This window comes from Anopheles darlingi, chromosome 2 (assembly GCF_943734745.1).
Source record: "Anopheles darlingi chromosome 2, idAnoDarlMG_H_01, whole genome shotgun sequence".
Taxonomy (NCBI): domain Eukaryota; kingdom Metazoa; phylum Arthropoda; class Insecta; order Diptera; family Culicidae; genus Anopheles; species Anopheles darlingi.
The window spans coordinates 67943557-67971056 of record NC_064874.1 but is presented as its reverse complement, the minus strand read 5'-3'; the positions used below and the strand labels follow the sequence as shown (position 1 = coordinate 67971056).

Here is a 27500-nt window from a genome sequence, read left to right as displayed (position 1 = left end):
TTGAAAACCATCGGGGAAATGGCTGGATTGCGTGTCGGGAAATCAATTTAAAAATATTGTAAAATGAGTAAAATGGCGCCGCCGGCGATGGCCTGTGCATCACCATCGAAGTTATGTGTGTGTGTGGGCTTTATATTTGATGGATGGATTCGGTGATTGGTGAGCTTCCGGGTGAAGCACTGAAATTGCTGCGAGCATCGCGTTCACCACGGGTTTATAGCTTTGCACCCTGAGTATTCCTCGAGTACGTATCTGTTTTTGGAAGGCAGGCATGAAAGGTTCGTAAACGACGTGGGTCCAAGTGCACCCATCAACGCCAATATCCTGACAATCGCTTGGTTTGATGAGCGAGAAATAAACTCGATTGCCTGGAGGGGTAGCAGATGGATCGATGGATATTATTGTTAATCATTGCCAGACCATGGTCTGGTTAGGGTCTCGTTGGTTTGTAGGTAGATATGTCAATTTCAATGTTATTTTAAAACCAGATGATGGCGGGTTGGTTTATCATTCTTTCTCGTGGCTACAGTAGCTGAATTGTAGAGTGTACCGCTTGGGTGTTCAGCAGCATTGTACATGCTGTGAATGTTGCTGTGGTATTGCTTACACTTTCGTGATGAAATATCAAATTCAGGGCAGGTATGATGGTGAAACCCTTTTTTAAAAAACCAGAAAAAATACCGTACCGAAACCGTAAAAACAATAATCCCCGGTTTCGGTTCTGGAAGAACCTCCTCCTTCAATCAATTACGAAAATTGATTCTGGAAAGGTCAAAACAGCATCAGACTGGGGGAAGAAAAAAAAACGCAAGACATTGACGTCATTTCGAGACCAGCGTACCGGGTGTTGCTACTGGTTTGCATGGGAAGGAAGGATGTTCGGTGAAATGTTTTGTTCAATCTGCATTGTGTCCGTGGGTGGTAAAGTTCCCAGAAACCAGCACAATGTAATTGATCGTTTTACGAGTGCTGCATATCGTTTCGGTTTTCGTCCGAACAAGCAGAAAATTGGCAAAAACAGCGCAAAAATCCCTTTTTCGAGAGAATAATTTTCGGAGCTCACGAACCGATCGGCATAGGTTGAAGGTGGCACGAAAAGGTTGCTTCGAAAGGTTTACCACAACCCAGCGGAACAGGCTCCATTGAAGCTCACCGTTGCACTTCCGGCACCCGGCTGTTTACTACTTTCTACCGTAGTCGTAGTTGAGTGGCGGAACGGAGGGAGTGGGTGGGGTACGGTGACATTAAAACAAGTACATTATGTCCCAGTTGGTCTGGCCCCTCTTTTTTTTGCCTATGAGTTGGAGCCAGCAGACGAGGTGCAATTAACGACAGTTTCCGGCTTCTGGCCATTAATGGGTCATTAGTTGGGCGTGTAAATGGTTTCATACATTTGCGTCCGGTTCTCGATACCGAGAGTCAACGAAAGGGGGGAGGTGGAGGAAAGGATGGTGGAACGAGGGAAGCGAAATAATGGAGGAAACGGTCGGCGGCATTTCATTGCATTCACCGTATCGCGTACTGCGTAATTGCGGAAAATGATATTTAGTTTGCATTATTTAAAGTACGGCCAGAGCCAACCATGCACATCACAGGCATATTCCGGAACAACATCCTGTGCACCTGCGTGTAATATGACTACAACGGTGTCATTTGTCAGTAGGAGTTTTTGCATGGTAATTCTATTTCCTAGCGGCGATATCAACGCCATGGTTTGTTAATAATAGTTTTGGATCGTTGCAAATTGAAATAAAATTGAGTTTCCTTTGAATGTGTTTCTGACTAATCCAAGGACTAATAAGTAATGAGTTCACTACAGCTTGGAATTATTTTTGTTACATACTGTTTGTATTGCACGTGGTTTGTGTTTGGTTAAATGCATTCTTGTAGTTTGCTCGGCGGATGGCTACGTTAATTAAAACCAGTGTAACCTCGCTAACCTTGCCAACTGCAACAGGCTTGGAAGAACTCAAAGGTAAGAGCAAGGAGGATTCCTGGAAAACATGAACATTACAGCTTGTAAGGTCCATTACGGTGACTACTAATTGTGCTTCTCTTTCCTTTCCATCGTTGTAAATACATTGTTGGAGCAAAAGCTAGAGTCTCACACATGAGATGTTTAGTCACTGGAATGCCGTCGGGCACTGACTGTCATCTTGGACTGACGCTACTTAATGAACTGCTGCATCCACATGCACCTCGAGCTGCTAGATCAGTACAAATTCCCATCAAATTGCAGAAATATGAACAACAATCTACACCACAAACATTCATTGTGCAATGCTTTGCGGCAGTCAACATTAGTCGCGGTATCGTGGGCCATGGTTTCACCGCTATGCAAATAGAGCAGCTAAATTGAGATCGTAATCCAAGCATAATTTTGCCGCACTGTCGCTCAACGGGATGCTGCTAGGTCTAGGATGCGAAACCGAAGTTGGGCGAAGCGAAACTTTGGCGAGATTTGATCGCATATGTTAGACAAGATTCTGCGGTTCACTGCCGGTACACCCGCCTTCGGGCAACATACAACATCTTCCAAGCGTTAGGGGTTGGGCTGAAAGTTCTGTTGAAGTTTGCTGTGGCGCAGAGGCACCGCCGTGGGTCGGCGGGTCATAGGTGAGCACCAACTTCTTCATTCAAAATTAGGGTGTTTGTTTAGTTTGAAGTCAAAATGGCAAGGTTTAGGTTTAGCGAGAGCTTAAAGTAGGATCAAAGTTTAAGATGGCATGGGCTTTAACGGTGTTTGCAATATTGTACAGTTTAACGCTTCGCTAGTTTTATCGGTTTCTTTTTGCTTTTTCTTTACAGTATCGTGAAGGTGAAGGTGAACAAAGAAAGTTGTGGCATTTGTAAGGTAAGTTTGAACACAAACTTTCTTACTTACTTATCGCGCGCTACAACCGACGAGCAGGTTTTGGTCTGCCACAGCTGATCAATCTACCGCACAATTGGGCATAAACTTTTCATATTTTATTTCTGTACCAAATTACTCCAAGAAACGGTTTCTTTATTCCATGAATCCTTGGAAAAGTTGTTCTTTGCCCGAATTGTAAAGTAGCAACACTTTTTGCTTGCGAGTAAGATTCTTCGCTATGGGAATGAAAGATTGGAGGTGCCTTATTCAAACGAAATACCACTCGTTCCTCAAAGTATAATGTTTTATAAATACTTTTTTATGTTTTGCTGCTAAATACCTATACCTATTGCCATTTTCAACGTAACGGCTTTTGGTAGGGAAGAACATTTGGCTAAAAAGGATTAAGGGCTAAACATAATTCCGCGAAGTAGTTGCCCTTAAGAACTTTGTATCTCGTCTGCATCGAGAAGGAGAGAAGATTTACGGCTAAGGATAAGTCTTGTCGATTGTATAATGAGTAATTAATTTAATTTCATAAATCCAATAGGGATTACATTAAAAAGGGTGTGTATGCGTCCACAAACAATGTCAATGAATCTTCAATTAGTCGCTTGAAATGGAGGCTGCGTAATACGGCAATGAAGCATTCATCACCTAACAGATGTAAATGTTAGAAGTTTCTCCTCTCATATTGGCCACGTTATCCCGAGTGTGTTACGTCTTTGTAGAAGCTATTAATCAATGCTGATTTAAAAATGCAAAACATCCACTGAACAGAAGCGCGTCCTGGTGTCCCAGTATCTCATAGTCCCTCGCAGTACCTCTAGTACAGCTCGGTCGGTGATTGTGATTATGAGAGCTGCCAAGCCCGAACCACAGCGGGTATATTTTTCATCATCGCGTAGTTCTGTGTATCACGGGGGATTTAATGAAATATTCATCCTCTCTTCCTGCGACCCAACCCCTCACCTGTATGCTGTATGATGAGCTGCTCGTGTACTGTGTTAAATTGGATGAATTAAATATATCCTTTTCACGCTGTCACCGTGCTGACAGTGACTGGGATCAAGCAGCAAGAGATAACTTATTATCGTGCTCTATGTAGGAGCGATTCATCACCTTCAAGACGTTCCTCCTTTTCGTAGAACAAATTGCTTAATTTGACAACAGTACGGATTACATGCTCTCAGCATGAAAAATATTCTCTAATTTCTGTAGAGATTTAACTTCCGGCGAGTGATCATCCGAACCCGTCGCGAGATATTGCAAATAAAAAACGCCCAAAAAGGGGCTACTCAGAGGAGCATAGCGCGAGAAGCTTGGGCTGTTATGCATAGCGTTGGCACAGCACAGCAAGTCGTTTGTGCACGCGAGTAAACCCGTGCAACTCCGTGCGCTTTCGTTTCGCTCGATTTTGTACGAAGATTTACGCTCCTCCCGAGAGCAGCCGTTGAAGGTTTTTAGTTTAACGGAAGAATTCGCTTCACCAACCGTTCCTGACAGCTCCCCTGGGAGTGCTGCAACGCTTGGAGAAATTCCGCAAGTGACGCCAGCTAACCGCGTGCCAAGTTCAACATGCCTGGCCGTGCTGTCGGGGTGGGAGGAGACAAGACTGCCGCCGTCCTACATGCCGGGCGGGTTTTTTTGGCAGGATTTTGAAATAAATTTTAAATCATCCCATTCACGAGGAAGGGAGAACAGAAAGAAAGAGACATATGGAGCGGGAAGGCATGAGTCTGCCGTCGACAGCATGGTAGTGCTTGCTTGCTTGCTTGCTGCACCGCAGGCTTCCCTGTGGTAATCACACCAGGGGGAAAGCTAGGGCTGGGGTCTGGGATCTCTGGTGAAGATGCAAAGCCGAGATCAACAACACGACATAACAGTGTTTCGTTGGGGAGATCGGTGAGCGTGGAGTCTGTGGTCTATACTACAGTACAGCAAACGGTGCCAACATTGCGCCGGTATCCCGTTGTGCTGTGCGCCTTGTGACGTTGGCTCGGAAAATAGCTGTAGCGCGTGTTGGATTGGGTTTAACAAGGTTAAAGAGAGAGACTGATCTCGGAATTTGGTGAACCGGCAGCAGCTCGGTAGAAGGGCGCGAGAAAGGGGTTGGTGCATGATGGTGACGTTATGCATGGCCACCATGCATTCGGACGTAATTTACGGCAAACCGGTCTCCGGGGGTACTACGACATACGTGGTCTTGTTTTCAGTCTCCTATTGCCACGTTCAATTAGATATGGACATCTCTTCATCTATCGTGACCCGAGCCTCGCTCCTGGAGCCACATCGGCTACCGACCCGAGGTACACGGTCCTCTCGGGAAACTATCTGTTCATTTTACGACCGCTTTGCGTCGGCGTCGCAGTACATCCGCTGGTTGGTACATGTGCTATTAAAATTCCATATCCTTAAGTGATTATTGCATATAAATTCGCCGTACATGCTGGCGCTGGCGAGAAGAGCAGCAGGGGCTGCTTCGTTATCGAGAGCTGTGCCTTGTCCTTGCACCAAGGCGTAGGAGAATGTTTTTGTAATGAAATTGTTTCATCACCTCCCTTCGGCTTCTCACCTATACACTTAGTAGTGTGTCCACACCAGCAATCGACGCTGCTGGTTCTTCAGACTATGTGTCAAGGCTTTTTCAATTATATGTAAGTAAGTTTCAATTTTGCATAAAGTAATTTGCCATAATTGATCATTCTAGGTGGGGGAATGTTGTTTCGTCGGCAAGGCCGTTTCATTGGATTAAGGGATTATCAATTATGCGAATTAGACAGTCTGAATTGATGGACACTTGTGTCGATGATTCGAGTTTACAGTACATCTGAGGAAATTAAGTAAAACTATGTATTTTGTATATTTGTATCAAAAGACACCGTAAGCTCAAGTAGCATCGAAACAGATTGAATAACAGTTTGAAGAGTTGCTTCATCGTCCTTTCATATCAAACATGCAGCTCGCAAACAACCTTTCTCTGGCCACGCTAGTCCAGGCCCTGAGGGGTGTTGTTGAAATCTAATCCAATTAATTAAGGCAAAATAGCTGTATCCTGGAGATGTTCACAACAATTTTGTTTACATTCACATTCTACGGTAGGAAAGCACTGTTAGGAGCGGGAAAATTTGCATTTTCGTCGTAGTAAGGGAAGTAGTTTAAAATTATTTCGCTTTCATGGCGCAGTATTTGTTTCCACGAGTCATTTACAGGCGTGCCTGTGTTTTCCCGTCTCTCGCTTCTAGCGGCCCGCGGGAAATTCATCAGTTTTTCGCGGTCCACTGTGGCTGGTGTCGGCAGGTTGCGGCACCCTACGGCGAAGGTAATTTCTATCATCAGGTAATCCCGCCTGCAGCCGATGGGGTTTACATTTGCGAAGCGCAAAGTGATTTCTACGACAGAAACCCGTGGTTTAAGCCGAATGTAATTAATTCCATGGTCCACGGTGAGGTGCGCCAGGACGATGACAGACAGATTAATCCCGTCAGCGCGACCTGCCATGGTAACGTTTCACTTCAACAGTCCACCTCAACAGTCCACCACGTTCCATGGTTCCAATTTGACCGAATTAATAACGCTTCCAAGTCCACTGTTTGGGACTGTCCCGGGCTGCCTTCCGGTGGACGAGAGTGCGGATACTCGACGGTAGACTGGCTTACTTGGTTGCCGCCATCCGCTGTCCCCAGCTTTGGGTGACCTTCAAAAAGGGTTTAACAGGGGTCGACGGGTCAGCCGGCTCTCAACTGTACTGTACCTTTGAGCCAAGGGGTACTGCGTTGGCAGAGTGCTTTTCTCCGGACGTACAAATCCTCTTGCATTCAGAGAACCAAACGAGCCGGCTCTTCGGGCGTGGGATTAGTATGGCACACCGATCCCGGACCCCGAACGAGCCCGGGTTCCGGTCATTTCCTTTTCCAACCAATTTATTGTGCATCGATCTTCGGGACGGACAGTACGTTGACAGTGACAGTGTGGACACAGTAAAGATTTCCAATTTCAGTTTCCCATTAGGATGGGACACCTTTAGAGGCCTTTACGCGTCCGGTATGATCCGGTGCCTACTCGCTCACTACTTGTTTCCCTCTTTTCCGACGAAAGTTTTTTGGAAAGGCGTTTTTCATGTGTGTCGTGTGTTTTTTTTTTTCATTCGCTAAACGATTCTACGTTTTGCATAGAAGGTTCGCAGTGGGCTCTATGACATGATATGTTCGTTCGTCGTGCGATGGTCCTGCGCCTTTCATATGGCTATGGTTCAATTTCAATCTGTCCAGTGAACAAATCTGTTGTGAGTTCCTTTATAGCTAGCTAGCTAGCTAAGGCCACAGTTCTTCGGTTTTGTGGCATGCTTTGACACTTCGACACGGCTCGCAGCTATCCAGGACCGGCGGAGAGGCAATACTGCGCTGCATGCACGAGCTATTAGAAAACACTCAGGATATTGCCGTTTAGCCTGTACTCCGTGTGAGACAAAAGCTTTCATCTAACCGGTATTCACCCGGATTCAACGGAAGGTTCTCGATGACAGTACGTATGAAGCGTACGGTTTGTTGGTTATATGCTCGACGGAACTCGGTAGGTCGGTAAGGTTTGTGGGGTACAGAGTCGCTTCTACCTAGGTAGTATGTGCATTTGAGGTAGCTTTTCATGTGGTCAAAGACTATGTTTGCTGGAACCGAGTCTTCATTTCACAAAGCGTTGTCATTGTACAAACGCTTTCAATGTGACTTCTGAACACTTGACTCGAGTCAAGTTAATATTCGTCTTTGTGGCCTCGGGATTGCTGCCTGCTGTGGACAAGAACGCGAGGGCGTCTCTTTCAACCGTCGGTGGCCTGGCAGGATTGTTTGTGGCTCCCAGGAACGGGCTGCAAATAATGGGAGCACCACCACCGTTAGTAGTAGCAGTCCAATAAAACGATGAAGCGCAAGGAGATGGCTCCATTATCTCGGCACCGTTTACGAAATGTGGCTGCTGCTCAATAGGATCCACTCGCTGGAAACCGAATAATTTATTAGTTCACTGTGGTGGCTGCACATTTTGGGGGACCAGCGCAAACACAGCACAGCACACTGGCGGTCGAAAGGCAGCTCACAGGCAGCGCTGCTCTGTACTGGAGCCGCTCCAAAGCGATGACGACGGTAGACGTTTCGTGCTCATTCGGCCGTTGCGTCCGGAGCTTCCAAACACACACACACCCCATGGTGCCATTGTGAAAGGAAGATCTTTGCAGCTCCTGTCCCGGTGGTTGTTTCAATGCCGAGATTCGCTCACAAAACGAGCAACACGGCACACATTGAGGGAACTGGAAGCTCTGCGATGTTTTTAGGAGCCTGTCCTTTATAGAACATATTTATCGTTTTCGAGCACCTCCAGCACCTAGAGCGCGGAATAGGATTCCCGATGATTGCACATTTTGGGTTATTACATTACGGTGGTGCCCACGGGGGGAGAAATTCCACGATGGGGCGAGGGGCCACTGTGTGGAGCTGTAAACTCACTGTCACGTTTATGCTTCACGAATAACGGCAACGACAGCAACAACATTGTGTGCTTTCGGTTGTTTCGTTTGTTTCCAAAGCATTCGCATACTCTCGCCTTCAGCTTACGGGGAGCGCTTTGCCAAATCCTTGGCACATCACTCTTGGCACCTGCTTGTCTGGCAGGCTCACCGAGAACAACAACACTTTCTTTGCGAATGTGTGAGAATTTGTGTGACGTTTTTATTGCCTCTTTGCCTGGATTGGATCGCGGGCGCATTGTATTGGGATATTGGAAGGGAGTTCAGCAGCAGCTTCGCTAGAGTTATCGTTATTGTAGTTTACTGGCCATGCTTTCGGGTTCTCAGCTCATGGTTCAGGTGTGGCTGATCGTAATCTATGATCGCTGTGCCGGTAGGTATTGCAAGAGCATTGTGTGTAATCACTACAATAAACAAGTGCCTTGTGTACTGAAGAGCCTTTTATAACCTGCAACAATAACATTTCAATGAAATTTAGCGATTGGCTGGCGGTTAAATGTGCCAACATTTAGTAGCATGCTTTGTGGACGTTTTGTATTGGCCTCCATTCTGCCGAAGGTTCCATTACACTGATATGGAAGCTCCTTTTCTGTTGGAGTGGTTCCAAAATCCATCTTCGCTCGGATAGAATTTTCATAATTCATCCCTTTGGTGGTCTGTCACACTGTCTGCACCCGAAACTATGCGATTGCCACCGCGTCCGTGAATGGACCCGTGGTGGTAGAAGCGTGAAAACTCAATTTCCTGCCGCCGGTTAGGACCGCCCGTCGGCCAGCGTATTGTTTTCCTCCGCATACAGCACAAAACTTGCTCCGTGGCCTTTCCGATGCGCATATTCGTTATTGGAAAGCAGCTTCTTCCGAAGGGGAAATTCATGAAAAGTGTAACCACAATAACACACCATCGAGTTCGGCAAGTGGCGCCCGGTAAAAGCAACATTAGCAGAGCTTCCAGCCTCTTCCCCTCCCCCCGGGGGCTTTGTGGTTGCATTGGTAACCCGGCTAACCACCAAGACCCAACTTTGCGAATGGATTTCTAAAGGATTGCTCGAACCGATTTGTGGTAATTGTCCTTTCGGTGAGAACGGGTGAGAAAACACTTTTGCCCTTGGCACGGGTTACACATTTTAGCTTTCCAATCGTTGGAAGCACTTTGGTGGATGTTGGAATCGGTCCGTAAGAAGGGGAAGGGGAGCTCGAATTTTCCGCAGACATTCCGCCGGGACCTGATTTTTCGTTTTTTACTTCCGCAACGACGCGTTTGGTGGGGGCTTTGAATGTTGATGCCCTTTTCGAAGGGCGGCAGAGAAAGAGTGTTCCACGTATTTTTGTTCTTCTTACTTGGAGTTGGTCTACGGAGTTTTTCGGAGGCACAAGAATGGACTGAGAATGAATAAGCCTTCTGTTTTCTTCTTCGTTTGATGGCTTTTTCGAATCCTAGTTTATATAAAGCTAGGAAAAGGCTTTGTGGGGCTATCCATTTGCGCTGGATGATAATGTGTTTATCCACACATCACAATGTTGTTTGTATCTTTTTTTCTCGTATTGTTTCACAAAACATGGACAATGGCTGAGTTCAGCGTTTGGACCGTTCGTCCTTTTCGAAATCTACGGAATGTTATTGTTCTCTATGGACCTGAGCATGAAACAATGCTCCCGTTCTCGTGTTGTTCGCTTGTAAAATGCTGATCTCATCAGGTTTTTTTGCCATTCTTCTAGCTGTTTTATTTTGTTTAGAAAACTCTATGAAAGGCCAGTCCTGGTTTTTTTTTATCAAACGTTTGCAATGTGAGCGAGACTCCTCCAATTGCTCGCCGGGAGAAGACCGTTTCAGTAGAACCCGCGTTACGCCCGTTAACTTGTTCTCGTTGTTGTTCGCCGAGCATACACTTTTCGTTGGCATGCAGTGTACATTATCATTCCTCTGCCGCGTACGGCGCCAACTCCACACCACGCGAACGACGAACTACAATGTGTCTGTAGTTCAGTGGCCGACCCATGGCTTAAATAGTGTTTGAATTAAGTAAATTGAAAAGTGCGGCAGCGAGGGCAGCGCCATGCATACTACTGCGTTCTGGTAGCTGAGTGAAAACAGCAACGGAACGGAGTTTAGACTCTCCAACTTGCACTGCAATCGAGATGCATTTTAAGCGAGGTCCTCCCTAAAGTCCACTTGACCGTGAACATTGCTGGCCATCAGCGAGTATTCCCGGGGGAAAATAAGGTGGTAGTGGTTTTTAGTTTAGTTGTCCATTATGTTCTCTTGGTGGCTGCGCTTATATTGGCCGGTTCTGTAGAAATTTTCCCTAGCACGATCCTCTTTTACGTTGCTTTCAGTACAACTGGGAATGCTGTTGGTGGGATTTTCTGTGAAAATCAGCGCACAGTGAAGCAACTCCAAGTATGTTTCTACAAACAATGAATAGTGCCAGCGAGGAGGAGCTGCAATATTACGTTGTAAAAGCTAAGCAGAAGTGGGGTTTCCGTTGTTTACTGTATTTTGTTGTCGGTTTTTTTTCGTGAAATCACAAGCACCCGGTTGCGATAGCGATTCCCGTTTGTAGGGTTTTAATGTGCAAAATACACTGATGCGACTCGTTATGATATTACAGTTAAAACTTACTTTACGATCTCATCGATAAGTCTATCGATGAAAGAAGTCCATGGGAGCAAGATTTTGAGCGTGAAAATGGGTCGATAAAGAGATAGAGAAGAACAACCGGACAGGCGGGAAACATAAACGGGTAATAGCATTACTCACTTTATCCTACTATCGCTAGTATGATCTTGTTTTCTAATACTTTCTGCCGGTGCAACAGCGATACTGCAGAATGATATCAAATCATTAAAACGTACACACACACAGAGACACACATACGAACACATAATAGTATTTGCATAATCCATTAGCAAAGCATCATCTCCTGGCATTCACAGCTCCAGCGGTGGTGTGTAGCGAACGGTTCCAATAATCATCGGTGTGCCATTGCGGTAACATTTCGACGGGATTATGCTCTTATTGAATCAGGAATGCAATTGTGCATGCATCGGTGCAACCTAGGCGGGCGGCTGGCCTGGCCTGCCCTGGCCGTAGGGTAATGGGGCGCTTGCATAAGCCACAATTGATGAGAAGCGTTGGACCACGGCATATTTAATCAATTGCTTCGATTAAAGCTTATCGGAGATGAACGAGGCGGTCGAAGTGTATCGATCGGAAAACGGGGTCATGACAGGCCCCCTGACAGTCCTCGCTGAGCTGGCTGAGCTGGCTGGCTAGCTGGGGTTGCTCGTTGAAGGACGACCTGATGTTCCATCTCACTGGCTGATTTACGAGCCCGGTGCATACATACAGGGCCGTGCCTTCAAACGATTGGTTTCGTTTGTGTGTCTGTTGTATGTGTGCCTGTATGTGAGCATGTGTGTGCTCTTGACAACTGAGGCTGATGATTGAAACCAATGGGTGGCTTCGGTGTTGCCATCGATCTCATGACAGATCGATTCACTCTCCCGCAGCCGACCACCATCGATGAACATATTTATTATGTTGCGGTCCAGCGTTGCTTGTATTTGCAAGCGGCCAAGCGACTAGGCCAATATGTCGAACTGGCAGCGAAGCAACGTGTGACACATATCCATGAGCCCTCGCGCCGCGTCGCGCTCAATGCTTACCGGCGTCGATAGCATAAATCATTCTGGGTAGCGACAACGAAAAGCTCTGTGCCAGCAGCATGGGAAATCCCTTTTGCCCGCTGTCACGCAGGACCTTCCTCTCTCCCCTCTCGCTTCAATGGACGACGATTGTAGAAGTCTCGCCCTAAAAATGGGATTAAAGCCTTTCCCTTTTGGGCTCGTGGTGGTAATGGCAGCAAAACATAACGACAACCCCCACCACAACCCTAATGATGGGCGGCAGCCGATAAATTTCTCTATCGGCTCCTGAGGCAGCTACTAATCCGGTCGCCGGGTCGATGCCGGTAGTGCTAATGCCGAAAATTAGCCCGGCTAAACTAGCGGAGATGATGAAAATTTAATAAGCCCACATTGTTTGCGATCATCGAATCCCGAAGTACAAAGGATCTAGGGCGTCGTGTTGTGGGGCGGCGGGGCGTGTTGTCTTTCTACCAGGCACTGGCAAGGTTGACGTTAAGCCCCACACCAACAGCAAGGGAGTGTGCCGTGTGGGTGCGTTGTCCGCGATTCGCTCGAGTTCGCCAGAAGAATCTTCGAGGATCCGATCCGGTCTTGAGCGTACATCTCTTGGGGTTGGAATCCCCTTCTCTCGCCTCTCTACCACTGTGTCTGTTGTGTCGCACCCACGGTTGACGTTGTTCGTACGGCAACAAGGTTAACGCCTTTAATTAAGTTTCGACGCGTTTCGGCGTCGGAGCGAGCCGAGGAATTGGGATTACCACCTTTTTTGGCCCGGAACGCGTTAGGGGATTGTCGGGGAGAAGAGAGAGGACGACGCCGGGTGAGTGTCGTTATTCTTAATTCTTCGCTAATTCGTGATCTACGATAGAGAATTATCACGTTCTTTTTCTGTCTATTTGTTTGTGAGCATGGGATTGGGAATATCGCGTTCACAAATCAAAATGAATTGCTTTTTGCATGTGACCTGTGAGTGTGTGGACCAATCCCGATCCTATTCAGATGCACCGTGACCAGCAACGAGATGCTGCTTTTAGATCTTTTTACTCCACACACGTTTACGAAACGACAAACGATAAAAACGAAACCGTGCTCAAATGCTCACCCCCCCCTGGAGCTCTATTGACATTCTGTAACGGCAACCAAAGTCGAAATTACAATTTGCCGTAATTCGTACACCAGCGCACCGAACGATTGTTCGCTGGTGGGCACCACAATGCATGGCAAATGAAATTAATAATTGTTATTTTTTTTGGGGGGTTTGCCCTCTTAACTCAAAAACAAACGGAACAACAACCATTCGCGATCCGTCGCTCCCAGGCCAGTGTCCGCAGTGGTCGGCCCGAGGTAACGCTATACCCCTCCGCGTAGGTTGCAGAGCCTGCCACCTTCGTCGCCCTGTTCACGCTATTGAGCCCCAGGAAGCGTTGACCCTTTTTCGCCGGGGCGGAAAATGATTCGCGGATCACTGGGCTGACCAGCACCACCACCCAGCGCGGGTGAAATTGTCCGCATCGAGCTGTGTAATGGGAAAAATGGAATCTTTCTTGTTTTTTTTTTGGGTTTCTGTTCCATTTTGTGTTCACCATTTTTACCTCTCTCTTACACTCTTTCTCTCTCCACCCTTTGTCACCGTTCAACCGGTAGCGGTTACGGAATGGAGTTTCGCGGAACGCCATTTTGTGTGTGTGTGTGTGTTTTTTTGTGCGCTCGATTGTTTTTTGCTCTCGATTGTTTTTCGAGTGGGAGCTTTTTTTTTGTAAAATCAAATTGCCACACTCGAATCGTGTCGACGGTCGCACTCAGGCGCAACGCCAGGGTTCTTGTAGGCTGCTTAATGATCCTTCCTCTCCGGTGGTTTGCTTTGAATTGATTCCTCCCTCCCACCAGACCCGCCGTAAGGTTGGTAACGGGAGTCGATGATGATGCACTATGGAGGTTATTTTCCATCGAACAGATCCCTTTATTTCACCGGTGTCCATAGCACCCAGTTTGGTTTTTTGTTTGTCTTCGGATCTTGCTTTTAGACCAGCCCCTCCTCCTGGACAAAGGATTCTACAAACACCACCGTTGTCGAGCACAAGGAAAGGAATCAACGCGTAGCTTCCTGGAGCAAAAGAAGGGGAAGGGGCAGCAAGGAACTCATTAAACTACTCGAGCTCAAAGTTCCGTAATGGCCTGGAATTCTCGAGGCGAGCGCCAACCATTAAACACTTGAAGAACTCGAGAACTCTTCACCGAAACGGTTAACCGGGACCATCGCAGCGCGTTCCGGGCACCGCGGTTGGGGTCTCATTAGTGGTCAAACGGAGGTACAGCTGCTGCAGCGCACACACACTCACACACACAGACACGCACGCACTTGTACATTGACCGTCGCCATCGCGCTTACCTATTTTCATACTGATAGCGTATGAGAAAGTTGACGAGATCGATTGCAACCGAGCGGCAGTGGTCGTGACAGAAGACCGGCCCTGGCGGATTGCGCCGCTTGTACGCCGGTGCGTACATCCGTTCGAGCCGCTCGACCGTGTGCAGCGAACAGTCGCGTCGCTTAAACATCTTCGAACCGATCGAAGCCGTTTTTTTCGCACAGCAACACGCCTCCAGTGGAACCACACACGATCGAAAACAAGCACACACACTCACAGCGTATCGGCTTTAACCGATAAGTGTCATCAGAACGCTCTCGCAACCGGCGCGCACTCGAAACACTTTGGCGAACACCCGACGGTGGCACCACAATCCGGTTCCGCGGGAACGTAGTAACACATCAGAAGGATGACCTCTTACTGAGCGGAAGCCACGAACGGCACAGTGCCACGACATTAGGCCACGCGAGCTCTTATAGGTTGGTTTCGTTTGGATGGACGGACACTTGGAGGCGCTTCTCGAAAGTGCTCTCGTCGGTGCCGCTGGTCAACCCTTACCATTTCCTTTCGATAATTGTCCCCCAACTCGGTGGTACTCGGTGGTTCTAGCTGTTTCTCGAAGGGCATAGGGGGAACGGGTCAGTAGAAGGACTGGCTTCAATCGATCTTCAACACCAAGCGGATGGATAAAGTGCGTGGTGCGGTCCCCGGGAGTCCCGCGCTCCAATATCGATTGACAAAAGGTATCATTAAGGGGGAGAAGGTGAGGCACGCGCGAAGCAGTGGGGATGAGGGAGAAAGGGAGGTAGCGCGTGTCCACCGACTGCACTACATACCACAGTTGGCATGGTAGTAGTAGTAGTAGTAGTGACAGTGCAACGAATGAAAGGCACCTGTAGCGAATGACAGATAAAGAGATCGAAAGAGACCGAAAGCGGGTGAGCGAGAAAGGAATGCTCCCGGACTCTGTCTGGCCACCGGTCGGGCACTAATTGATTCGCAATTAAATTGGAACCCTGGACTCCCCACCGGATCGGATGGTGGACCGGGGTGCCTGACTGCCTGACTGCCAAGTGATTAAGGACAATTACAATTCCACCGAACCCCGGGAATGAAAATAAAACCACCACACTGACAGTGTGCGTCTATCCGTCTCGCTTCCTCCCGTACGGCCACGCTTGGTACGTGATCCGGGGATATCGAGGAATTAATCAACATCCGTAAGACGGAACACTATTCCGGTTCTGTGCCCGGCATCGCTCGGTAGAGAGAGAAAGGAAGATGAAATGCGGGGTTTCCAAGGGTCTGGGGTGTGGATTTTCTGTTTTTGCACCACCGGCGGGTACCACCGGAGCGCAATTAGGATTGGGGTGATCCTGTGGTGTGGGCCGCGACACGACAACCAAGGGACAGGACCGGGCACTCGTTCGTGGTTCGTGCGAAGAGACAAACAAATAGACAAATATTTGGATTTCCTTCCCGTCGTTCTTGCGAGCTTTCCGTGGAAAAGGAACCTTGGCACTAGAAAGCAGTCGAGCACATGCCAACCAATACCAATACGTTGATTGAAACGGATAAGGATGAGCAGAGAAGCAGAAGAAGAATAAGAAAAAAAAGGGAAAAGAAAAAGGAAAACAAACAGCGAACCACCACGACCACCGAATGTAGCAAAGAGTGCCTTAATTAAGAAAGTATTTCGGACAAAACAAACGATCGATCTGTTATCGTCGTCTCCTCGAGCGTCCCCTGGATATCGCGGGGCGGGGGTTGGCGTGGAACCGTCGATTAATTTGTGACAATCCAGCAACCAACTCACCCTAAACGTCACAGACGAGAGAAAAGTTCGATGCATAAATAATGATAAACTAGTTTCAAGAAGCTTATCATCAATTGGGCCATAGAAATGCCCCCCTCCCCCATTTCGGCGCCATCTTTCTCGTCCTCCTTTTCGTCCATGGCGAGTGGCATCGAGCTCACTTTCCATTTAAATTTGTGTGCAAATAGGTTAAATCCCAAAACTATTTTGAATTTCAAAATGGAACTCCCTCAAAGTGACTTGTAATGAAATGCATTAATGTGTCCCTGCAACACCACCCGCTTGGCAGGACCGGAATGGCGGTCGGCATCCAATGTAGCGCATTGACCTAAGCCAAATATGCAAGTACACAGTTAGCTTTAAGAACAACCCCTCGCCCCCACCCACGCGGGATGTGCACTTACTTATGCACTATCAATCTTATGTTTTTTATGATTTCTGTTCTTCCTTTTTACCATTCTTTCACCCTTGCCAAATCTCTGCGGTGGTGTGGAGGGGAAATGCTATGACAGAAAAATTATGTAAGTGCAAGGGATTTATGCTTCGTTTCCGGTTGGTTTGGTTGGTTTGTGTACCGTACAACCGTTCTGGTAGGTTCCGCGATTTTTTTTCCCCTGTTTGGCACAAAACCTTCAACGAATTCCGGTAGCTTTTCCATCCCCGGAACAAGTCAAACGGAATTCTAATTCAAACACACACACGCTAGTGGGGTGTTCGGTCGTTTCCGGTGCAGCGACATATAGTGCAGAGAGGAGGGTAACGGCAATGAAACGGTCGCAACGATCGTCGATTGGGATGTGTAGAAGGGTAGAGGGTAGGCGATAGGTGGTGGCGAGGCGTATACAGTGTCGCAGAAAATCCGAAACGAATCACCGAACGCCGAACATAGGACAGAGGATACAAAGTATGAGGCCAACATGGTCGTTCCTTCGTTCGTTCGCGTTCAGCGGCCTTCTGTTCATGCAACTGGGAATGCAGCATAGCATAGCTGCACCACGAGACGGCGTGCTTCCGTAGGGAGAATTTACGTGACTGGGAAAATCGTGGAAAAATGGTGACGACATATGACGACGACGACGACGACGACGACGACGATGATGATGATGATGATGCGTCTTACCGATGGAAAATGGTAATCCGGTTTGGCGGCGAATATGGAACCAGTGAAACATGAGCTGGTGTTCGAAGGAGCATGAGACGGAAAAGGATTTAGAGGCAAATCTTGTCAGCGCGGGACGGGACGGAAGCATTGCAGCAATCGGCTAGGACGGTTGCGCCACGGTATGGCGCAATGCACGGCTCGGTGGAGACGCCTGGTAGCTCACCGTTCGCAACACATTTTTCCATTGCGGGCAACACATTCTTCCATTGCCGGTGAAGGCGACGACGCGAAATGCCGGGACGGAAAGGTGCAGCGAGGACAGGGCAGCAAATGCTGAATTGTTCCGTCCAATGGTGGCGGATTAGAAGTGGAGAAGACGAGCGACAAGCAACGAGACGAGAGGATTTCCTGCGGGGCCACGGTGGTGGCTTTGCATGTTGCAACCTGATTTGAGCGTGGAGGGAGTAGTATATTTCAATTTGCATCGCATATAACTATCATGCGATTTTTACTGACTTTCTCGGAGACGGCGCATTCCCAGATCGATCATTGGATGAGATTCACTTTGGATAATTTAATGCCGCATGGAATATCGTTCTAAAATGCTCGATCGTTACTGGTTGGTAAGCCGCCATCTTCCTGAGACGATTTATCTTTTCTTTGATGAAGGTAATTGAATATAAATTCATTGCAAGTTCATCAATTCATACACCACTGGATGGAGATGATGATCCAATTGAATGATTCAAGTTGCTACAATATTACGAAGTAATTGCCGTATTTCATCCTGTATGATTTATGCTTTTCCCCGCTTCAGGGAGTGAAAATCGGTTTCTAGGTTTCTAGTTCCAATCCGGAAATCAAGCTACAGCAAATGTATGCTTACTTATCACTTGCTACAACAGACGGGTGGTGCTAGCCTAGCAGCAGTAGGGAGTGAAAATATGCAATACAATATACCGTACTTTATTTGGAGCCCATAATTGTAATTTAGAAACTTTTAATAATATACAAAAACTGACTTGAAAGTCGTAAAATTCAAAAGTCACATTGAGTATTCGCCCACCGCTTTACTGTTACAAAATTATCGCACCTCTCCTTGCGTATGGTTTGCAAAATAAAAGTCCCATTAGGATGAAAATTGGTCGCATTATTTATTTACCAGGATAGATTTAGACTTATTCATCAACATTTCACGTAATTTTAAAAACAATCCATCTCACCATCTCCAAAATTTGTGTGGGGGAGGGCTTAAACGCTCTGGGTAACTGACTGAACGACGGAGTCGGTCTCATTCGACCCGTTTTTGTTCACGGCTTTTATTAAGACAACTTGCAAACCCTCGGGATTTGTAACGGGTAAAATTGCTTGATTGGTATAGCTCCACCTTCCCCGCCTCTTTTTGCTACTTCAAACTCCCTTCGAGCAAAGTAAAGCGTCGGAGATTCTGCAGCTTAGCTTTTTATATTTTTACTCCCGCCCCCAGTTTGACGATCAGGCGAAGGATGAGATAGCGCAGGACGAGTGGTTTCGGAAAACATAACGAAAAGATTAAAACCCACGACCGGTTCCATTTGTTCCGGCTATGTGTGTGAGTTTATGTCTGTGATAGACATAAGCTTGTCCTGTTTTACCGTCTACTCGGCGATTAAGCGATCAGACAGAGCGAACGCAGCACTTTGTTGAAAATTGTTGGCACGTTCTTGTTGTCGCGCTTCGCATTCGCATTGGAGGCAGCATCAAGGACCACTGCGAGGACGGTTGCGATGCGTTTCATAGCAGGAACACTCAGGTCCAGTGTAACAAATAGCTTTTGATCCCGATGTCGATGAAGATGTGTGACGTTATCTGTCTACGATTCTGTCTCTCTTCTTACAGGGTTTTATCGTTAATATGTGTCCATCATCAGCAACCAGGCAACGGCGTGGCCATGATGAAAATGAATGGTATCTCGGCCGTGGTCACGCAAATCATATTTTCATAATCCACAGCTGGATACCTTATTTGCACCGGGACGAAGGGTGCTCTATCATCAGGACTCATCTCTTCGACCGTTACTCAAATCTAGAGCGACACGCGCATGGAAAATGGTATTCCGAATAACGATGGAAAACATTTCCATTTGACCATCTGCTTTCCGGTACACCGGCCATTGTGCCATTTCAATTACCTTGATTTGATGGCGTTGCCCGGGGATGTGCTTGAATTAGCTAGCAAAATTGCCGGTCCTCCCACTGGCCACGATGCTATTCCTGGCCGGCTTCGTTAACTAATTACTTCGCAGGAAACGGTCACTGTGTGGGTGTGCTAGCGCCTCGATTTCTTGGAAAGATGTGCTAAGATTATCTGGCATTAAGAAATGACCGGCACATGCTAGTGCTGACCGAACCCCGGGTGGATTTACTTCCATTCGTGGTCCGGAATGGTCAAATAAAGAAATTAGTCGAATGTCCTGTGCATGATTTGAGAGCTAATCAACGTTCATTCGATTGTCGCCAAATGTTGTCCCAAGCTTGTGTACACACAACACGCACAATAACGACAAATCAAATTTTGTCGATCGACTCCTATCAGTCATCGGTTTTATCGAAACTTTTATTCCAATTCTTTCTGTTTTGACTGTTAATAACAATCCATGCTCGACAAAAACCCTATCCAATGCGAATGCCCATCTGCTTGACTCGATTCGAGAGAGGGGACGCTGTTGGTGAGTGGATTCAATGCTTCAACCGATCATAAATTCATTCACGCCTCGCTGGGGTTCATGAAACAAGAGGCGTGCGAGTAAAGAGGATTTGCGATTCGTATGTAGATTCGCGTGACGCCAAACGAGAACAAATTGAACGCGCGAAATGCCTACACTGTTATACCATCCGCAATGTGTGGTCAATGCCAGTATGCTGGGCGTTGCATATGAACACATAAAATTTAATGCAATAGACACTGCAACACATGCAGTCGGTTATGATGGTCAAGTACCTTCCGCTCTTGCCCCGCGATAGGCGGAGAGTATAAAGGTAAATGCCAAACCACCATAACCCAGAGGCATATGCTCTTGCAGTTACGCTCGAAGCAGCCTTTTCCATTTAACGATTGGAGTGGGCTTTAGTATCGCTTCGATATTTTTGAAAACCATTCTTGCATAGACCACTCACACAGCGACGAGGGTACCATTGAGCAATTGCGCTGCGTTGCAATCGGTCTACTGCTACAAACGGGCGATAGTGTAGCGATTGATAAGATCATGGAACAAAATTGTTTGTAAATTTCCATCAGATATTTTTTGAATTGGTAATTATTGCAGATTGTATCAAGAAATTTTAACACATCACAGTGAAACGAGAATCAACACTGTAGCAAGGGTGCATAATTTATTTTTTTACTTTAAGGTACAAATCGTACTCATACAAATCAGATCTTTACTTGTTTTATTAGTCTTATTGGACTATTATTTGACAGAGAACAGGTATCATGCTTTGTTGCTTTGAAGTTTGTAAAAATTGACGTTGAAATCACCGATGTTAGCTAAAAAAGAGTTCAGAATCAGAATATCAGAATATCCACAGTGACCCCAAGTCGGTTGCCGATTGTGTTTGCGATCCATAAAATTTCAGCTAAAATAATCAAAAAGATTGACTCGATCTAACGGACCGATGACTTGCTTAATCAATCAAGACCAAAAACAACGGTTGCATACCAAAACACCAAACACAAATAGGCACAATTGTTCGAAGACTTTTGCCAACATCACAGTACTAACGGTTCGGTCTCGACCATTTTTAAATGACCATTTGAGCTCCACTATACTGACTCCCTGTGGAAGCACCATACCGCACTTATGGTGTTATTGTTTCTTGGTTTCTGCCTGTGCATCGGTTGCATCACGGTACGGTTGACCAGAAAACTAACGACAACCAAACGGCACCAATAGTAGACCAATAAATTACGGCCGCTTCGCGTTGTACAGCCAGGCACGTCACGCCACCGGTTGGTGCAAATATTTGCTCGAAAAGTTACCAGCCTATATCGAGAGTGGCCACATCGAGTGCTGGCGGTACATGCACGTGGTTTCACGTACTGGACGGTTTGTGCATTGGCCTAGGTTATGGTGCTCGCTAGCACCCTGGCATAGCTCCCTGGCCATTAGGTGATGGTCTAGCTCTAGTGCAAACATCCTGCGGGTCAACAATGAAAACATCAAGCGACTGGTGTGGCCACCGTATCGAGAGTGATTTTCGCATAAATTGGGAGTTTTTTCTGTTTTGTTTCGGGGAACACCGATAAGCTACCAGCGTGTGCGTCTGTTGCAGGCTAGCGCGGTGAGACTCTAAAACATCAAGAGGTGAGATCTAGCTTAGCTAACAGGAATGTCAATATCCTGAAGGGAGAAGTGGAGATGTAGTAAAACCAACGTTTAACCAAGTGTGTGTGCTACTCTGCACACTAGCATACGGTTTCACTAGCGTACGAAAGCTCACAGACACTCGGACGCTATCGGAGGTCGAGTTGGTTGAAGTTGGCGCTCCTTTTGGTGGCATTTGCGAGCGCCACCGCCTTGTCCTCGATATCGAAAGCAAGCAATACCAGTAAAACACACCATTGGCCATGGCTATTTTCACAGACCTTGCTGAACGTTGCTGACCGGCAGCACCACGCCGGGACGCCGCCACACTCACCGGTGCGCTCAGTCCACGCGCGTAACCAATCGGATGATATTTGGCGCAATGCACTAGTCTACACTCAAGGGAAATGGGCATCCCGTTTGAAGAGGGAGAAACGAACGAAAAAAGAACGATATATGAAACACGAGGGTGGAGAGGAGGAGGGAATGTAGCTTAGCGATTATTTTTCAATATTTTGTTGGGTTTCCCTTTAGTTTGCGATAAGAGTCGATTATTGTTTCAAACCGAAGAGGAATGAAGAGTTTTCGATTCTGTTGTAAATGGAGTGGGCCGTCGGTGTGTTCAACGTGTGTGGGTGGGAAAATGGGGACCTCCGCTTTTCAACAAGCGGTTACAACGGTTTCGAGGCGCAGCCCACAAGTTGCTGATGCACGACTCCATGGCACAAAATAAAACCAATCACACTTCATTAAGAAGTTAAATTTAATTCCCTGCTCGTCCGCTCATCTTATTCAGCCCCGCGGTGGTACCGGCTCCGTTCAGTGGAAGGCGTCGGTTGATTGTTTCTCCGATTAAATCGAGCAAAGTTGTCGTGACCGGTGTTCTGCAGCGCCTGGCGTGCTTTGAGCCGCTTGCTCGGCTTGGCTCGGCTATTGTGAAATTGATTAGGAAGCGGTTCGAATCGGCTCGATCCTCCCGCGATAGAGATTTATGCTCGGGGCCGAGGTTTGTTGGCGTCCCGGGGGGGCATAATGAAGTCGACAGCCGGCATGCTACAACGTACAAGGTTGTCGTACAAGGGGCTGCGCCGAAGGAGCGTGTTTTGGGCGGGTTCCGGTCCGGGTCTACCCCATTGTTGGGGTGCTGTTTGCGAATGTTATTTAAGGCCTTTACCATTGTTGTCGTGACTTTCGGGAGAAGTTTGCTTTCGGTTTATTTTCGTGCTTGTGCTCTTGTGTATTTCTTGTGTGTTTTCCAAACCGCCAGTGTAGTGGCATTAAAGTGGGTGGGATGGTGTTCTGGGGTTAATTAAATAAATTATAAAGTTCCGTCGGTTGGGGAAAATGGATCCCGGAGTCAAGTGTCTGGAAATTGTTTCTGGCTGCATGCGGGCCCTGCGTTGGAGTAGCGTGTTAATCAAATGGTAACTATGCGCCGTCAGGCTGGAGTTCTAAAATTAGCACATCGATCAATAGGAGCGTCCAATGATTTGTCCATCTCTGTTAACGCTAGATAAGCAAGTAAGGGCCTGCAAGTGATTGGTGACTGATGATGGCTATATTTACGGTATTTATTCTATTACTTTGTTTGTAAATTGTGTGTTAATTGGAAATGACTGAAAAAAATGTACTGACAGCATGTCAAGCGCTATGTTCTGCCGAGTAATGCTCCTCATTCTGATTTAAAAAAGGGAAGTAAGGATTGCTTTTGGCAAACTTTTCAGTTCATGGCCATGAATTGTATCGTGACAACGATTCATGATTCGTATCTTATTCTATTCTTCATACTTTGACTTTGATAATGTTTTGAAAACAAATACTCGAAAAATGCGAATTTATTTAATTTTATTCTGCTTCAATCAGGATGAATACTCAACGTTTTGTTTTTGCCGAGTAAACACAAACCCTGTACATGATTGTTCCTTGTAACAGGTAGCACGTAACAATAATTAATTTTAATTACAAAAGAAGCCGCCATGTTGGGCTTCAGAGTTCTTGGCTCACAAAACTCTCCATTGCGGACCTGAGGGCAGCATCCATCGGTGTAAAATGCGCTGATAAATCAGATAAAGTTCCCCGTTCTGAGAAAAGGTCAGAACAAGCTTTTGAACCAGGGAAGGGGACCAGCAAAAACAAGCGAAACCCGTGTGGTTGGGTGTCGCGAAACTTCAAAACCTCATTTTCCTTATCCGCGCACATCGTGCACAAAGGGCCACCCCGGAGATGCTACCGGCGTCTGCGATGAGGAAGAGACCACCATCTAACCTCGTAGATGCGCAGCCGATGCCTGTGACCGAAAGGAGGCGATACCACGGGTGCAAAAGTTAAGAAATCTCTCGACGAGGTTAAAACCACCATCAAAGATCCCTTGATCGCGGCCGGCGGCTTGGGAATGGTCCGCCCATTCGGCCACTTTCACCGAGCGAAAAGGCAGGAGAAATCTAACAAACGGACAAAGTAGCTCTTTGCATTCGTCCGGGTGGTGAACCTTTGAGGATCATAATTTCAGATTAATTAAAAGTTTTACAATTGTTGCGCACAGCGAGCGGAAGATTAGATGCGTAACAGAGAGAAAAAAGAGAGAGAGAGAGAGAGAGGAGGCAGAAGTTGCTCGAAGTATGATTAGGTAGAAAGATGATAAAAAAGGTGTCAAGCGCAAATAGAATGTAATAGAGCACGGTGTTGGTCAGGAGCAGAGAAGCCGGCGTTGGTCGTTGTCATTGCGATAGGAGGTTGGTGGGTTTTGTCACTAAGATACTAAGAAGTCTTTGTGTAAGTCGAACGGGCGTGGAATCTAATCTCGTCCAAACTGTAACAAAGTGCTCAAAGGAGGACGGTGAAAGGTTGCAACTAGAAAAAAAGTTTTAAAACTAATCGGCTAATTTAAAAAAAAGAAAATTAAAATATTAAATATAACTAACATTAAAAAGAATCAACCATAACACAGTTGGTGAAAGTGTGAGGTTATGTGTTTAAACTAGTGAACGAAAGCACAAACAATGGAACGCATTAAAAATAAGAAAAATAGTAAACTCGTTAGCTGTGTGATCGGTGAGCGAAATAAGAGTGAGGAGACGAGAGAGAGAGAGAGAGATAGACAGAGAGATAAAGAGAGAGAAGTAGTGAGAGAAATGAGGAGAAGAGAAAAAAAAAACTAAGAAAGTAGTGAACTTCTGCTTTGTTTGCCGCTAGAGCTGTTGTAGGTTCGTACATGGAGCGTGCCCACACGGGAGCCCGCAGGCGGCGTCGTTGTATGACGCTTTTGCTGGAGGACGGTGGACCCGTCGGACCGCCGTGCGTCGGCGGTGCGGACGTCGTCGCGCCGCGGTGTGATTCCTTCTCGGTGCCGTGACCTCCACCATCTCCGCTGCTAGCGTCGGTCGTTCCAGCACTCGTACCTTCACCACCATCACCACCACTACCGCTACATTTTACTCCGGCACCACCGGCACTACCTCGGCAGCCGGTAGTACCGCCGGCACCACCACCACCACCGTTGTTGTTAGCACCGCCATCTTGACTGTGTCAGTGTCAATTGGGGAAGGAATGGAGTCGTAAAGGCATCATATCGAGGTTGCAATTTTCATGTTTCATTCAACCACATCCACATGTCATATTGTGTGCGAGTAGTGGTAGTGTTCGTCGTAGTGTTGACATGAAAATTGCAAATCGATCGACACGCCGCGGATTATGATGGATGAATGTGGTGAGCAGGGAGGAAGTAGAGACACAGTTGGTAGGGTGTGGTGTGGTGAGTAGAGGATGCCATTTGCGCCGGCGGTGAATTGGTTTTGTTGCCCAAAAACGATTGGGATCCCCGTTTCGGATTCAGGGGCAGGAGGATTTGATTTTTTTTTATTTGTGTGTGTGTGCACCCCAAGGATCGTGCCGAATCGTTCCGAAACGAGACCCCGGGGGTTTTGTGGCGGATAGAAAATAGTTCAATTTTGATTAGCAAACGAGTTCTGGTGGGGAATTGCTGGGGAATAAGTCTTCTGTAAGGAGCTTAAGTGGGTAATGGCGTTCGGTCTACGGGATGCTAGAGACGAGAAAAGCGCAATGCTTTCCTGTGGAAACCATTCCAGGTGGCGTGTCCTGATCTTGTCTTTGTCTTTGTCTTTCAGTTCAGAGCAATGGAGCAATTACGCGTAATTGGTTCTCGTTCTGTTCTGTTGATCGCTGCGGACGTGAGGTTCCTTAGCAGAGTCAGAGTACAGGTCTGTGAAGGGACTTCTTTCCGCTTCCGTCTATCTACCTGCTAGCTGGTTTGTGATCACATTTGGGCTTGTAATGGCTTCCGGGGGATACGCGACGGTCCCAGCTTCCGCGGTCTAGCGGCGGTCTAGCGACAGCAAATGGCATGCAATCGTTCTGAAAGCTTTATCGGTTGACGTTGCTCTGCCGGTTGCAGCATTTTCCCGTGGCAGCCCGTTGCCCGCCATTTCGATTCGAAGTTAATGAGCTTTAATTTACCTTCTACGACGTTGGCATCTCTGTGGCAGGACCGACCTTCACATTTTACACAAATTACATGCCCAGGAACTCAGCTCCGAGCTCCAAAGGAGCCCTGAGCCAACGGCTGCTTCCGAGGATAGCGCTGCTCATCTGCTATTAATGCTCGTACCGCACGAGCAGCAGACCCCGTACCAGGACCGAGGGACTTGCAACTTCCGTTTCTGGCGAAACGCCAGAACGAGCGGGCAAACACACACACACATGCACACCAGCACACAGAGCCGCCACAGCCTGACGGCAATGAAACAATAACAGTTACGGCGGATGATTTTTAAATGAAAATAAATGCTCCCTCGACGATGGGGGGATAACAAGGATGGCAAGAGGAACGGCGTGGTGCGGTCAACCGGACGTGCCCTCGCCCGTCTCTACACCGAAGAGGCCCATCCATCCGGATGTTATCCAACGCAATGCCTAACCACGTCTCTCACGAGATCGTCCACGAACGCTGCATCCGAGGGTTTGTTGGGATTGTTGGAGAGGATTTTTTCCAACGTATTTTTTGTTCTTTTTTTTGCTGTTCCTGGGCTCGTGTTCCGGGACCTCCGGAGCTTGTAAAGCGCTGTCATGCGCTACTCTCGATTGCATGACAGCGCTCCATGCTCGGGTTCAGGTCGTTGTGTGGCTGGGATGTTATTTGCTGGGATCTACTTTCAGTGACGAGGAGAAGGACGAGAAGTTACGCGAGAGCTGCTACCCGGATGTGCCTATCGGAATGCGAATGAACGCCAACCCGGGAGGCCCGGTCTGATCTTCGGCAGTCCTCGGTGGGCCTCGAGATTGATGGTAATATTTACTTATCAAATTGGAAGTGGATTTGGCCAATCCTCCATTTACTCACATTGGTTAGTACTTGTGTGCGTGGTTGCATGTGTTGGTAAAATAAGATGAGTAGTGGTGTCATTAATTTTACGCAGCCCTTTTCACACTGATATTTTATGGTCGACTGCGCTCGTTCCGCTTCTCGCTATCCTTGCAATGCAAACCGATCCCCTGGTACTGGGCGTTGATTTTGGGCGGAGTGGCTTTTGTCTTCACTTTCTGCTGCTGCGGTTTTGGAGTACTGGTATTCGGGGCGTAATAAAAACATATTGCTACATCAGCGCACCATTAGCGAGACAGCGAGACAGCGGTTGCAGATGGCTCGGTTTGTCATGTTATGGTTTCATTTCTGTCTCCATCATGCCTCCCGGAAGGGAGCTTTAGATTGATGGATTGCATATTGGATACGGCGTAACGAGCGCGTCGACTATTACCATCCATTAGAATCCGTCCAAAAGGGCTGCCGAGGGGGACACGTCACATTATACAGCATCGTAGAGGATCGGTTTGAT

The 27500-nt window shown here is 47.2% G+C and overlaps 2 protein-coding genes across 6 annotated transcripts in view; one reads left to right on the top strand and one right to left on the bottom strand.

Annotated features, from left to right (window-relative positions):
• Positions 1–27500, bottom strand: part of LOC125952297 (dual specificity calcium/calmodulin-dependent 3',5'-cyclic nucleotide phosphodiesterase 1A-like) — a 198418-nt gene that overhangs the window by 8231 nt on the left and 162687 nt on the right. For 4 of the 5 annotated variants that reach the window (XM_049681702.1, XM_049681703.1, XM_049681704.1 and 1 more), the window contains one exon: positions 24863–25171. The exons of the other annotated variant lie outside the window; for it this stretch is intronic. In XM_049681702.1, the coding sequence (XP_049537659.1) occupies positions 24863–25171 (309 nt within the window). The remainder of the gene's footprint in view (positions 1–24862; positions 25172–27500) is intronic. 5 annotated transcript variants of the gene reach the window in all.
• The window catches only part of LOC125952287 (uncharacterized), a 51752-nt gene continuing 27059 nt past the window's right edge, over positions 2808–27500 (top strand). Inside the window, exon 1 of the mRNA XM_049681681.1 lies at positions 2808–2854. The gene's annotated coding sequence lies outside the window, so the exon portion shown is untranslated. The remainder of the gene's footprint in view (positions 2855–27500) is intronic.